Here is a 15,133-nt window from a genome sequence, read left to right as displayed (position 1 = left end):
AGGGAGAAGGAAGGGGCCTAAGATCTTGGTTCTGTTCCTTGTTAACTGTATAATCCAGGGCAAGTCACATGATTTTTCTAAGCCTCAGGTTCTTTAAGTGAAAAAGGCGAGAATACTCATCCTTCAGAGGAGCTATAAAATTAAAAAAAAGTGACAATGACTATGTGACAATGATCTATAGAGCCATGGAAAGACAAGGCACTAATATTTATGAAATGCAAGTTTAAATCTTATGAAAGATTTACTTCATACAAAACCAAATTGTAGAGATATAACCATGACAGAGATAGACATGTACAGCTCTGAATATCTGTATGTGGGTAAGAACCAATGAGGGGGTAAGAATTATTGTTAGATAAAAAGCAGTTAAGACATAATTTTTAGTGGAAACAATTTAAAGTTTTCATTAAATTCCTATTAAATTTAGACTTGCTACTTATTTTTTAGTACTGGCAATGCTGAGGACCAAAACAAAACACAAAAAACCCTTCAAGTTCAGATGCTGTGAACATTTTAAGATGTATATTGGTACAACTGAAAAACAGATTACTGTTCTAGATAATATCTAGACCCAATAGAATGCAGTGAAGAGGAAAATACTGGTATGATGACTAAAGAAGAATTCAGACACCACCCTTGAAAGGAATTTTGGAAGCAAATACAAAACCACTTTGAAAAAATACATAAAGAAGTACAAGCGATCCCATGTTATCAATCAAACCTAGAGTTTATGTTGTAGGTTAAATGAAGACTCAAAAAAGGTTAAAAAAATTTGTTTAAGATGTTGTTCACAGATTAATAATTAATTAGTTAATTAAGAGACAGGGTCTGTCACCCAGGCTGGGCTTCAGCGATCCTCCCAAGTAGCTGGGACTACAAGGTGCCTGCCACCATGCTGGCTAACTTAGAAAAAACTTTTGTGGAGACTGGGTCTTGCTATATTGCCCACGCTGGTCTTGAACTCCTGGCCTCAAGCAATCCTCCTACCTCGGCCTCACAGATTAATACTTTCTGTCTAACTCAAAAGCTCACAATCTTACATAACTCTGTTGCTGCTTACCTTAAAATTAAATTTAAATAGCCAGATTACTTTAAGATGCTTAACTGGTAACTCTTCTGTACTCTTTAGATCTCTGGGTTTCTACTGGATCTTCAGAGATAGCTTTTGTGGCTACTACTATTTATTACTAAAATAGCTAACACAGTGTATGTGCTTATCATGAGCCATGTACAACCTAAAGCATTTGAGATAAATTATTTTATTTAATCCTGAAAAGTAGAATATGAGCAATATTTGTGATCCTGCTCTTACAAGAGAGGCTAAGTAACTTACCTAAGGTCACAGACAACCTTTTAAACATTCTTTGAAGACTTTATACACCCCTTGCCCCCACTTACTCTAAAGGTGTTGCTAGCTTGAACTGGCAATCTCACAGATCAACTGAAACAGTTTATGTTACTGTAATGCCTTCTATCTTCACTTTGGGTATAATACTGAGATGCAGTATGAAAAAAAATTAAGAAATTTGTGTCTGCAGCCACTCCGCGCTAAGCTATAGTCTTGACCAAACATTCTCTCAAAGGCCAGATTTAGAAGCAAAACATGACAATATAAAGTAAATAACCCAAAACCTAAAACCAACCCCCCCGCCTTCCGGCCCCACAATCAAAACTAAAAACACCCAACAACCCCAAGCTGGAGTCAAAGCTCTGAATGGACAACTGGTGGTATGGCTTGGCTCCAGCCTGCCTGGGAGTTGGCCTTGTCAAAAATTTCCCAACTGGCCAGGCGTGGTGGCTCACGCCTGTAATCCTAGCACTCTGGGAGGCCGAGGGAGGCGGATCGTTTGAGCTCAGGAGTTCAAGACCAGCCTCAGCAAGAGTTGAGACCCTGTCTCTACTGAAAAAATAGAAAGAAATTAGTTGGACAACTAAAAAAAAATATATAGAAAAAATTAGCTGGGCATGGTGGCGCATGCCTGTAGTCCCAGCTGGGAGGCTCAGGCAGTAAGATCGCTTGAGCCCAGGAGTTTGAGGTTGCTGTGAGCTAGGCTGACACAACAGCACTCTAACCTGGGCAACAGAGTGAGACTCTGTCTAAATAAATAAATAATAAATTCCAAACCTACTCCCTGCTATATGGGAAATTATTAGGGGCCACAGCAGCAAAATGAAACACACTCAAGATGTGCCAACAAAATGAATATACCCAGTAGGGAAAATACTTTGAAAGTACATATGGAAATCGTGTTCCCCTCAAAACCCTCCTGTGGGGGCCTTTGTGCATCTGCCAGTGATGCTGCCATTCCTGCTGGGGACTTTGAACAATGCAGAAATTCTATGTAATAGTACATTTTCTTTCTTTCTTTTTTTTCCCTTTTTAACTAAACAATATTAATAACTTGCTTACCAGTCCCAATCAAAAGATGGTTCACTTAGCGACTTCTAGCCATCTAACATCAAGGCAGTAGAATGTGACACCTCACAGCTTGAGCTCTGGACTCAGGTGAACTTGCCTTGAATTCCTGCTCAGCACTCTTAGGTCAGGGGCATTACACATAGTTTCATTCTCCTCAGTTCTGAACTGATGATGAAGATACTACCTACATCTCCAATGACTGTGAGGATTAAAGTATGACAGTTCATGGCACAGTGCCTGGCAACAGAAAGTTCTCCATAATTGTTAGTTATTTTAATGGTATGACTAAAACAGGTAACTGTAGAGGATCGAGATTTGCTATCAATGAACACGGTACTGGTTCTAAAGATATCCTTAAAGAACTCAGTGATGGAAGACCAACTCAAAATCAAGGGCTGCCTTCCAATATGATATAAGATCAGTGTTCTTTAGAACATAAAGGTCCAGGTAAATTTGTTTACATACCACTTACTATATCCTATACTTCAACAGAGCAATATTCTTGACAGCACCAAATTGCAAAGTACCCAAATTTCCACCAAGAGTAGAATGAAGAAACACTATAGTATATTCACAAATGGAACAATATACACTAATGACAATGAAGTACAATTACATGAGTAATATGGATTATCTCATAAGCCAAATGTTTAGCAAAATACATCATATATAAAAAGTACCTACTGACCGGTACCATTTATATAAAGCTCAAAACCAGGCAGAACCAATCTATGGTCAGGACAGTAGCTACCCATAGTGGGTGAACAATGATTGGAAAGGGGTTTGTGGCAGATTTCTGAGATGCTGACAGTGTTATTTTCTTGTTTTGGATGCTGGTTACATGCTGTGTCCAATTTGGGAAAACTCACTGAGCCGTTCACTTCTTGGAGTGCTTATTATATACCTCAATGAAAAGTTTAAAAATAAACAAAAATCATGGCACAAATTTTAAATTGATAATTTTGTTTACTGCTTTTGTCTAAGAAAGTATTTAAGAAATTTAACATTAACTTACAACACTTCTCTAATCTGAGATAAAACTGACGCTCTTTTTTAAAATAGTGGTACAAATACTTTAGTCAAGGGAGAGTACTGTGGGGACATACTATTTTTGAACATAAACTCCAAAAGGGCAAATACTAAAGCTGTTTATTATGGTTTCCCTGGCACAGTACCTAACAACAAAGAATTAACTGAATTAACTAGGGATTAAATGATTTTTCACTCAGAAAATATTTAGTGTATTCTTATACCCTGCCAGTCGTAACGCACAAAAAATGCTACAGTACTTATTATTAGAAATTTTCACTGTTGAATGCTTAAAAGTATTCCTGTTGAGGACTTTTTTACACTTGATAATAGGCTACCTACAGGTTAATCTCATTCTACTTCTCAATGAATTCACACCTACGAACAAGGAAACAGGATGTAAGGAGGACAGGTTCCATGAGTCACAGAGATCACCTCATGAAAGTATGACCAAAGTAATTTTCCTATGACTTTGCCTAACAAGCTTCATACCGAAAGTCATTTGTCTCAACTAATGTAGTCAAAAACGAATATACAGTCCAGTTAAAGATGAGTGGACTCCCATAGTAATTTGAGTCTACTTGCAGAATTTTCTTTTAAGGTAGAGAAGTAGAATGAGATTTGGGAAACACTTTTAAATACCATGGTGTGGGGAACGGCTATCCAAACTTTATAATTTCTTTGTTAAAATACTTGAAATAATAATTTTGAAAAACTTTAAAAAAGTTTATTTAATTACTGTGATATATTGTTATATTTAAATGTCTAAGCGAGCTATTATATTATAAAGTTACACTTTATTGGCCTATTTGGTAGCCATATTATAAACATTCAAAACGTGAAGTTAAACTCCATTTATGACTGAAACAGAATATAGAATAAATGAATGCTCAATTACCTGTGGTAATTGTGTACAAGAAAATACCCATCAATCACAGTATAGGTACATTTTAAAAGTAATTATATGTAGTTCTAAAAGTATATCTTGGATAGTTTTTGGAGCTAATTTACCAAAGGAAGCATTCCTTAAATTAATGTGAAGACTAGCTCACACACCCTAAGCTATGAATCTAGGCTCCTGGCCTGGAGGTGCGGGCAGCCCCGAGGTGAGTATGACTATCCCTGTCCTCAAGGAGCCTCAGTCTAGTAGGGGATGAGACATACTAGACTGTGAGCTCCTCGAGGGCAGGAAAAGTGTTTTAGTCATCTTTGCCCCAGTGACTAGCACCAGGCTCAGCTACCGGAGGTGCTCAACAGTGTTTGTCAAACTGAATTGAACATGGGCTGCAGCCACACATGGCAGCATAGGGTAAGCCTGACAAGAGCAAAGAGCTCTGAAGACAGAGGGCAGAGCTAGTCAGCTGTGAAGTCCCAGAAGAGCCAGTGCGTGAAAGAAGCAAAGAAAGATAGGCAGGATCTCCCAAATGGAGCAGTGGGCATCCTAGGCCAAGAGGGGGTTAGTCTGGCCAAAGTGTATGAAAGGGATGGGAAGACACTCTCAGCCTATAATGGGAGGAGGCCTAAATGCTACCCTAGAAGCCTTTACCCAGACATAAGAGGTGACAGGAACCCACTGAAAGTTGTTTTGAGCAAGAGAGTTATTTTTCCATAGTGGTATTTCAGGAAGAGTAACTAAGCCAGTTATGCCAAATAGATGGGAGAGGAGCCTGGGCACGGAGGAGGGCAAGGAATAAGCATGATTCCCAGATGGTGATGCAGATAAACGTGCCATTCTAACCTGCAGGAGGTGAGGGAAAGAGCTGGCTTAACAGTTTGTGTTCTGGATAAACATGATGCCAAGCCAGCAACTTAAAACGTAGGTTTAGGACTCATGAGAAAAGGACAGGGCCAAAGCAAAAGATAGTGGTGAGAAGCAAAGCCACATGAATAGGTCAGACAATCCAGGAAAGGTACTGAGAGAACAGGAAGAGAAAATAAGAGGCTAAGAACAGCAATTTGGTTAATACTCCTAATACTGGTGGAGAAATGGCAAGTCAGTGAGGTGAAGGAGATGTCAGGGAGCCAGTGTAACAGAACTGGTATCAGAAAGGGGAACAATTTTAAGGACAGGATCTGTCAAATTCTGAGGAAAGATCAAGTAGGAAACAATTTATGAGCAAAACGTGAAATAAAGCATGTTCAAAACCAGCTGTCACAGTGAAAAGAATATTTAATTAGGTTATATGAGAAATTAAGAAACTGTAGATTTTTAGCTTGAAAAAAACTGAGAGGAGACAAGGAAGCTGTCTAGAAATACCTGAAGGCCATGTGAAAGGCACAGTATAGTTGTTTTATAGGCTCCTAGAAAGTGGAGCAAGGTAGAGCTACTGGGACCAACAAGTGTGGCTGGTCTTTCAGAGCGTGGTACTCACTATATTATAAATAACAGTTGATGCCTGTGTCTCTGCCACCAGACTTTAAACTCTCTGGAGGCAGGGATTGTGCTATTCGCTGCTGAACCCACAGAATCTAGCTTAGAACACTGAAGGTGCTTAGCAAGCATTTGCAGACTGAATGAATCTTCCATACTAGGGGTCTTCATTCTTTCTGGAAATACTCTCCTTGTAAGGAATCTTGTCTAGCAGGATGAACTGCCTAAAGATGTGGTAAGAAGGTTAGGCCAGATGGGCTTTCAGGGTCTTTTGGACCCTAATATTTGGTGAGTTTAATGAAAAAAACTAAAATATATCAAGTGAAAAAAAAGAAAACCCACATAAAATAAAGGAAGTCCCTAAATATGAAAACAGGTGATACAGCACACATTGAGCCATGTTGCTGTTTACATAATTAAGCTCCTCATGCTTATGCACTATAATATCTTATTTATTAAAATACTAAGTCTCACTCTGAACCCTCATTCAATTCAATTCAATTCAACAAATGTTTACTGAGCACTTACATGGTGCCAGGTCCTGAGCTTGGCACTGGGGCTATAGAAATGGGCAAGACAGTGATGCCGAGCAAGAGCTCTGAGTCTAGCCAGGGACGCAGACAAGCCAACAAGACCCTCTCCAGGCCAGGTGACAGGGCAGACTGTGCACACTTCTCAGAGGGACTCAGGACGCTAAAGAGTCCTGTGTGCTCCCTCCAGGAGAGGTTTAGGGGTCTAACAGTGCCTGGCACAAAGCAGGAGCCACACTTAAACAAACAATGAATGTTTTAAATATAATAACAGAAATATTCAAAAGGTGCCCAAAGAGTGGCTATCTCTTTGGAGGTCAGCTGATTAGGAAGGTTTTCTGAAGGAGGTAACATCTGAGCTGGATTCTGAAAACTGAATAGGAGTTTATCAGGTGGCAAAAGTGGGGAAAGGCATTTCAGGGAAAGAAAATAGTATAGTGAGTGTGTGAGGAGAATTATAAGCAGTTAGCTATTGCTGGAGCATGAAGTGTCAGGGAGATGAAGGGGCTGCGTGAGATGAGATTGGAGAGGTAAGCAGGGACTACATTATTATGGGGCTTGTAAGCCATGCTCAGTCAGAAGCTAGGGGAGAGAGATTTGATCATAATCAGAACTTTATTAAGATATAATTTACTTACAACTCTAGCAAGGCACAAAGAAATGCAAATCAACTTTAAAATTAAACCCCCAACCCCAGCCCTCTCTACCCCCACTCCTACCTGAGCTGAGCTTTAAGTTCAGTAAACCTGGGCCGCCTGCTGGGGTCATAAGCCCAGCATTTCGTCATAAGGCTGTAGAGGGTAGGAGGACAATTTGGAGGCATCGGTAATCTTTCCCCATTTTCAATTCGACCGATCACATCATTGTTCTTCACTCCTTGAAAAGGCTTCACACCATGCATCAGTATCTCCCACATACATACACCTGTGAAGTAGAAATGAAACATAACAGTGAACTCAGCTTTGAACGAGTAATTCCCAGATTTCAGGAATAATGTTATAGTTGGCACCGGAGTACCAGCTGTGAAATTTCGGGCAAATCATCTAACCAAAGCAGCATTCAATTAATTCTATTATAAAATAAGGACAGCAACAATGATTTAATGTGAAAAAGGAAATGTTGAATTATCATTGAGGAAAAAGTCATAATTTTTCTAAGAGGTTTTATTTCTCTGAAAATCCTACATTAGAAAATGGCCCACCAGCTACAGTGACACTTCAAGGTAATGAACCAGTTCAAAATAAGCTGAATGTGTCAGGTGCAGTGGGTCACATCTGCAATCCTTTGGGAGGCCCAGACAGGAAGATTGCTTGAGGTAAGGAGTTCGAGACCAGCCCGAACAACATAGAGACACTTCATTTCTACAAAAAATAGAAAAATTAGCTGGGTGTGGTGGTGGCGCACACCAGCAGTCCCAGCTACTCGGGAGGCTGAGGCAGGAGGATCTTAAGCCCAGGAATTCCAGGTTGCAGTGAGCTGTGAGCACACAACTGCACTCCAGCCTGGGTGACAGAAGACCAGGTCTCAAAAAAAAAAAAAAAAAAAAAAAGCTAAAGGAATTTTAGATCCCCTCCTGTCTTCACTCCAACCTATTTATAATTACAGTAGTTGACCTGAGGCCTAATAAAGAAAACCCTAAAATTTAAGTCTTAGGCTTTTAGAAAACTCAGTTTCCTTAAAATGTCTCTCTTAACAAGGTTGACCTGCCCTTGCCTAGGGTACATAACGCCATTATTATCCAGTTTATTCACGAATCAGTCACTGATTTCCCACAGGAAAGTTGTGGACTTCTCTGGGCTACAGCGATCTTTTCCACAAATGCCACAATGTGACCTAAAAAATTCACTTGCATTCAACCCTTGGCAAATCAAATACTTTCTCAATATCTTCTAAATAATCCTTAAGAATTCACCTTTAAAACAAAAACCTGTATAATAATGACCATATAATGCAATGAAAAGGAAACAGAGAAAACAGGCTGGCAGCAATGGTGGATGTTTCCCCCTAGTACTTTATAGTCACTACTCTGCACTGTGGCCACTCTGGGCTCCTGGCATCTTCTGAACATGCCACAAACATGCCTTTGCTTGTGTTATATTCTATGTTTAATGCCTGTTTCTTCCTCACAAACGCTCTTTACATTTGTAATGTAGTTCTCTATACATTTGTACATTTGTAATGTAGTTCTCTATAACGCTTTTTCTGAGACTCCCCCGGGAAAAGTTACTGTCATTTCAAATCTATTCTATCAGAAAACACATACTGTAAAACTGGTGCCTTGAGAGAAACTGTGACTTTATTTTTACATCTTTAGTACCTAGAATGGTATCTGCCTCAAAGGAGGGAAGGCATATTACCATCTTAATGTGAATTAGACAAAAATCCGAGAATTTCAAAGTAAAGAGTGTTTGACAAAAATAATATTATAAGTAATAACTCTGGGTATCATTTCTCGAGAACTTAATATGTCCATGGCATCCTTCTTTGAAATTTAGATATATTATCCTTTATTATTTATTATCCTTAATTCCCAGAATAACCTTATTTTTCTTTAAATACTGTATTTTCCTAAATCTGATAAAATCAGATGCCCTAATTATTAAAAAAACAGTATTTTATATGACCAAAAAAACCCAGGGAGAATGCTGATAACTAAATTATGACACAATCCTTTCTTACCCCTTAGAATTTTTATTTTATTCTTACCAAAAGAACTCTTTTAAACTCATTTGGGCATTAAAGTAACAACAATACGGACAAAATAGGCAAAGTCCCACATGAGAGCAGGTAAGGGCAACTACATAAAAAAATGCCCAATTATTACCAGTTATTTTATTATTGTAAAATGCCATTGATTTTAAGATACATCTCAGTTCTAGAAATGCTAAAATGTGAAAAAATAAGCGTCTTAGAATCTCTGAAATATGAAATTTTGTTAAGAGGATAAGTAACTTGCTCCACAGATTACACAGCTGGTAATTGAGGCCTTGGGATTTGAAATCACATGAACTGGACTTCAGAGCCTTTTCTAATCATGTCATGTATATCCTGTTCTACTTGAAAGTTATTTCCTTTACCTAATTATCAATCAGGGCACTACATGGTTATTAAGAATCAACAGCAAGTAAACAGAAGAAAAAAATAAGAATACCTGATAAATAGATTTTTATTTATAGAAGAAAAAAGGCACGTAAATTTAACAGGGCATCTCCTCTAAAGTAGTATCTAATACAGTAAAGATAACATGCACACAAGACTATTTATAGGATCAACATCAGCGTTATGATGAAGAGAGAAAATATAGAGAATGTAGAGAAAGGGCCTTTATGTCTGGTCGAGATACCTACTACATAAGGCTTCATGGAAGAGGGAACATTTATAGTGGATCTTGAAGGTTAGATAGGATTTCAGCTGGAGGAAAAGGTGTAAGGATAAGGCACTCCAGGTAGGAGAAACATCACCAGGAAAAGTGAGGGGTGAGGTGGAGGGGAGTGCCATCTATGTTAAAAAGAGTAATTTTAAAATTTGGATAAAGTAGTTTAAGTGGTGTAGGACAAATTAAAGCCAGGCTTTTACCCCAGCTGGGAGGTACTGCAATAATCACAGAGCAAGAGGAGGATGACGACTACCTTGGAGTAGGCAGGAGGGACAGACCAGACATCAAAGAAGGAGAAGCCACAGAGGACAAAGGATCAAACTTCCAAGCCTTGAGACAAGTCAGGAAAGTGGTCAGATTCCAGAATGAAGAGACGAAATACAATTATAAAGACTCTGGATTAGAGAGGCCACCGGAGTCAGACAGATATGTTAACTGTTAAAGTCATTTACATTAAAGGAATGAATGAGATGGCAAAAGGAGAGAGAGAAAGGAGGGAACAGACAAAATATCTCCCTGTGAAGGAGAAAGAGACAGTAAAGGGAACAACAAGAAGAGTGATGGAAGGAGCTGGTGCATCAAATGATGGACCGTTACAGAAGCCACGTCCAGAAGCTGGAGCATAGGAGATGCCAAAAACTATTTGTCAAGTGAACCAAAGAAGTCTGATGACAGAGCTGGTCCGCTTAGGGAAGGTAAATCAACCTACATATTCTGAAGAGATAATGTTAAGTTTATTTTGTATAATATATAAATTTTTAAAAATACAAAACTTTAAGAAATACTCACCAAACATCCATACGTCACTAGCTGAGGTAAAACGTCGAAAATTGATTGACTCTGGAGCCATCCATTTAATAGGCAATTTTCCTTTGGAAGCTAGAAGATTAATTTTAGAAAATAAATTTTCCCTGTTCTCTGCTAAGAATCTAACAGAGCTAGCTGAGATTTTCAGTATTGAAATAAAATGCTTCAACCATTTGACCCCTTGGAACTCCCATTTCTTTGGGAGGACTACTTCTCATTGTCTTCATGTTTCATTTTCTTGATGTCATTTGGGGATGAAGAATGGTTAGATGGGAGTAGAGAAATAACGATGCCCTTCCCTCTACAGAGAGGCAGGGAGCATGGAGGTGGAGCAAACCCAGGCTACCAGAGCTTGCAGCTCCACTACAATTCAGCAGAGCAGATCCTCATCTATGGGTTAGAGCCCTTGCTCCATAAATGTTCTGCTAATAATAAATAGCGGACAGGTGATTCTCACTGCTAGTAGTTAGGTTCTATAAAGTCATTGCAAACACGGAACCCCTCCTCCTAGGAGAAATATGTAAACCATAACACATATTTCACACAAATTATAATGTCAAATCCTAAAATAACTCACCCTGGTGGGTTCTTTTTTCTTTAGAAAATGTGTTAAGTATTCATAACAATGTGGCCAGTAAAATATTGAAAAAAGAAAAAAGAAAATGTGTTAACTAATTTGCCTGAGGCCACCCCACTAACAGGAACCAGAGTTGGGATTCAAGCCCTCTCCAACTGGCTGGAGCGTAAGGTGCAGGCTCTGCTCTGCGCTGCCCCCTCCCAACCTGGCTGAGCCAGGAGGGAGAGTGCTGCCTTGTTGGACCTCAGCTGGGAATGGGCATTTCGAGGAGACTTGAATTTTTTGCTGCTCTATGTAGCACCTTGAGTACTGATTTGGGGGGATGGAAACAAATTTTAGCCACTAGGTGAATGCACAAATACAGACTACACGGATAATGGCGATTGACTGTATCTTTACCAGTATGTGGATAACAAGAAGGAGTAATAGGATGAGAAAGATCATTTCTTTAGGGAAGCCTGAAATCAGCCCTCTTTGTAGGCCTAAAAAGTCATCTTTGTGCCACAAAGGCAAACAACTCACAACCTTAGTAAATATTCTTCCAACTGCTGAGTTCCCAAGGTGAACAATCAGTACCTTTCATCAAGGAATTCTCATTCTAAAAGGTAGACACAGAAGCGTACTCAAATCTGGTACAAAGTGCTATGGAGATTTTGAATACAAGCCAAATATCCCAGAAGTGGAGAGGAAACAATGACTTAGAGGGTGGCCAGGGAATGCTGCAGAGAGAGGACATGAAAGTGGAAGGAGTGGGCTGGGGGCAGGGCACAGGAGTAGGCGTCCTGGTTCACAGTGGCTTGGACAGGGGCAGCTGGGCTCTGCCGGCCTTCAAGGGTCTGGACTTTGTTCTGTAAGCAATGAGCTGCCTCTGAAGAGACTATTAGAATTCTTAGAAAGAGGAACATTTTGAAGAATCCCTTAACCTTTAGGGGTTATTTTCCCACAGCATAATAGAATTTGCACTTGTTAACCTTTCTGAGATGATAGTTATGAGATACAGTATAAAATAAAAGAACTAGATGATGTATATGTAAAATTCTGGGCTCATTTTGCTTCAATATAAAAATCACATACATTGAGAAAAAAACTGGCCTCTGTAAAATGGTAGTAATGATAGTATATATACTAATAACATGATATGGATTAATCCAAACCTTAGCTGAAATTCTATGAATATGAAAACATTAATAAAATATTTGTTCAATAATAATATGAAAAACCAATTCAGTATGATTCTAAGATTAGCAAAAATAAAAAAACTGATGACCTAGCTTTCAGTTAAAAAACCAATGGGTCAAAGTTGATGGAGTTGGCAGACTGGAGACTTTCAAGTCAGATCCCTTTTACTGAGGCATCTGCTGGGAAATGACTGTGTCTACTGGCTGAAGGACACCTGGATTGATTCCAATTTTTGGGCTATCACAAATAAAATTGCAATGAACAGTACAGGTTTTGTGCAAACATAAGTTTTCATTTCTCTGGGAGAAATGTCTAGGAATGCAACCGTTGGGTCATAAGGTAGATGCATGTTTAGTTTTTTAAGAATTTGCCAAATTCTTTTCCAGAATGGCATTACCATTTTACATTCCCACTAGTAATTTAGCTTCTCTGCATCTTTGCCAGCATTTGGTATTATCACTATTTTCTATACCAGTTCTGACAGGTGTGTAGTGTTATCTCATTGTGGTCTTAATTTGCATTTCACTAGTAGATAAAGACATTGAACAGCTACATTTTCATGTGCTTATGGGTCATCCACATATCCTCTTCAGTGAAATGTCTCCTATCTTTTGCCCATTTTCTAACCGAATTCTTTTTTTCCCCATTGAATTTTGAGAGTTCTCTAGATACTAGTTCTTTGTCAGATATTTGGTTGGCACATTCTCCTACTCTGTAGCTTCTCTTTCATCCTTTCAACAGTCTTTTGCAGAATAAAAACTTCTAATTTTGATGAGGTTCAATTTATCAATTTTTTTTTCCTTTCATGGATCCTTGTTTTTGGTGTCAAGTAAGGACCTTCTGCCTAGTCCTACATTCCAAAGATTTACTCCTGTGTTTTTTTCTTCAAGTTTTATGTTTTATAATTGAGTCTCATCCTTTTTGAGTTAATACAAAATGAAGTTTAGCTTAAAGTTCATTTTTTTTTTTGCCTCGGTATATCCAACTGCTCCAGTACCCTTATTGAAAAGGCTGTTCTGCCTCCACTGCAGTGATTTTACATCTCTGCAAAAAATCAGTTGAGCATATTAGAATATACCTTTTTTAGGAATACAAATACATTAAAGATTCTGAACCTACTTCTAGTTATTGCTCAGATTTCTTACCTTTGTAGTAAGTACTGTCTTCCATATATCGGGATAATCCAAAGTCTCCTAATTTTACACAATCATTTGAGGACACCAGAACATTCCGAGCAGCAATGTCCCTGATAAAGAAGAATTTGGGACAATAAAGCTTAACACAAGAAAAACAAACACAAACACATCTGTATTATATAAAGACATACTGACAGACACTTTTGAAAGGCAGTTTACATATAATACAAACTGACTTATGTTTTATTCATATATAAGTTCACTTTATATACATTCCTTCTGGCAGATATTTACTCATTAATACGATTATTTTGAACGATGGCAAAACATATTCTGAAATAATGAAAGTCCTCATTACTTTTCATAAACTCATTACCAACTGCATTAACTGACAGTGATATACAACGAGAATCTGTAACCTTACAATCACTAAAGAGACCTCATTAAATAAAAGTTATCTTCTGAACACTTGTAAAAGATTTTGTTAATGCGATTTTCTTTTTCTTTGTTTTAAAGACATAGTTTTTGTTTATTTCCTTTTTTTTTTTTTTTTTTTTTTTTTTTTTTAAAGACAGAGTCTCATTCTGTCGCCCAGGCTAGAGTGCTGTGGTGTCATCAAAGCTCACTGCAACCTCAAACTCCTGGCCTCAAGCAATCCTCCAGCCTCCGCCTTCCAGAGTGCTAGGATTACAGGTGTGAATGACCACATCCAGCCTATTTCCTCTTTTTTAAATGTAGTTTAACACTGGCTAATAAAACACTAACTGTAATAGAATATTTGGCAAATAAAGTGTAAGGGCTTTCACTTGTACTCAGAGATTTGGGCTGTAGATATTAACAGAAATTCTGCAGAATGCCAACAGACGTCACTCTTAAGACTGGTATTCTGGAAAGTCCTAGGATTGTATCTGTGTTAGGGGTCATTTCCACATGTTCACTGCTCCAGTGCCAGGTACAAGCATGTGTGTAAAAAATAAATGACCCGAGAGCATCACAACATTTTTCAAACTCCACATATGGAAAAATCCTTTAACAATGTGTATTAATGTGCTATGGCAGTTCAGTCTCATAGAACATAACTACTCCTGCTCAGTAGGCAACTTAACAGCTTTATGATTGTATCTTACCTGTGTACAAATCTTTTGCTCTCTAGATATGCAAGAGCTGTACTAAGTTGATAGGCATACAGGATCAAAGATGCCAGATCCAAACTGTATTTCCTTACTTGCAAAAATGATCTCAGCTTTTGGAACAGTTGCCAAGATAAAAAAGAAAAAGAATTAGTAACAGAGGATAGAAATCAGTAACAAAAAAGCTACATTCAATGACAATGCTAACCATTTCCAAACGCCTTTTTCATACTATGAAAATGGTACCAATTCTCCCTTAATAAAAGAAAGTGTAACAAATTAAACATTTTAACTCAGGAATTACAGTTAATCATTCTTCACTTGAAATCCTATTTTAAAATTAAAATCTTTTTGACTATAGACAAATTCCTAAAAATATGTAGAAAGATATGTGTCAAGGGAAGCAATAGAAGCACACTATAAATTTTTGCTAAATAAAAGTTGGAGGACAAAAAGATCTGATTATTGTTGAAACAAGCCTAACACACCTCCACTTCAAACCTTATTGTGTCTTTGGGAAGGTGTGAGGATAATGTAATGAGGAAAAGGGATAGACAGAAGGAATTCTCCCTCTCTTCC

At 38.2% G+C, this 15,133-nt stretch overlaps 1 protein-coding gene across 10 annotated transcripts in view; it reads right to left on the bottom strand.

The window, feature by feature from the left end:
• PTK2 (protein tyrosine kinase 2) overlaps positions 1-15,133 on the bottom strand; it is a 258,855-nt gene that overhangs the window by 50,308 nt on the left and 193,414 nt on the right. For all 10 annotated transcript variants that reach the window (XM_045560796.1, XM_045560797.1, XM_045560799.1 and 7 more), the window contains 4 exons: positions 14,552-14,667; positions 13,434-13,534; positions 10,515-10,604; positions 7,069-7,273 (listed from right to left, as the gene is read on the bottom strand). In XM_045560796.1, the coding sequence (XP_045416752.1) occupies positions 7,069-7,273; positions 10,515-10,604; positions 13,434-13,534; positions 14,552-14,667 (512 nt within the window). The remainder of the gene's footprint in view (positions 1-7,068; positions 7,274-10,514; positions 10,605-13,433; positions 13,535-14,551; positions 14,668-15,133) is intronic.

This window comes from Lemur catta, chromosome 9 (assembly GCF_020740605.2).
Source record: "Lemur catta isolate mLemCat1 chromosome 9, mLemCat1.pri, whole genome shotgun sequence".
NCBI classification, from domain to species: Eukaryota; Metazoa; Chordata; class Mammalia; order Primates; family Lemuridae; genus Lemur; species Lemur catta.
This window is presented reverse-complemented; position numbering and strand designations above follow the sequence as displayed.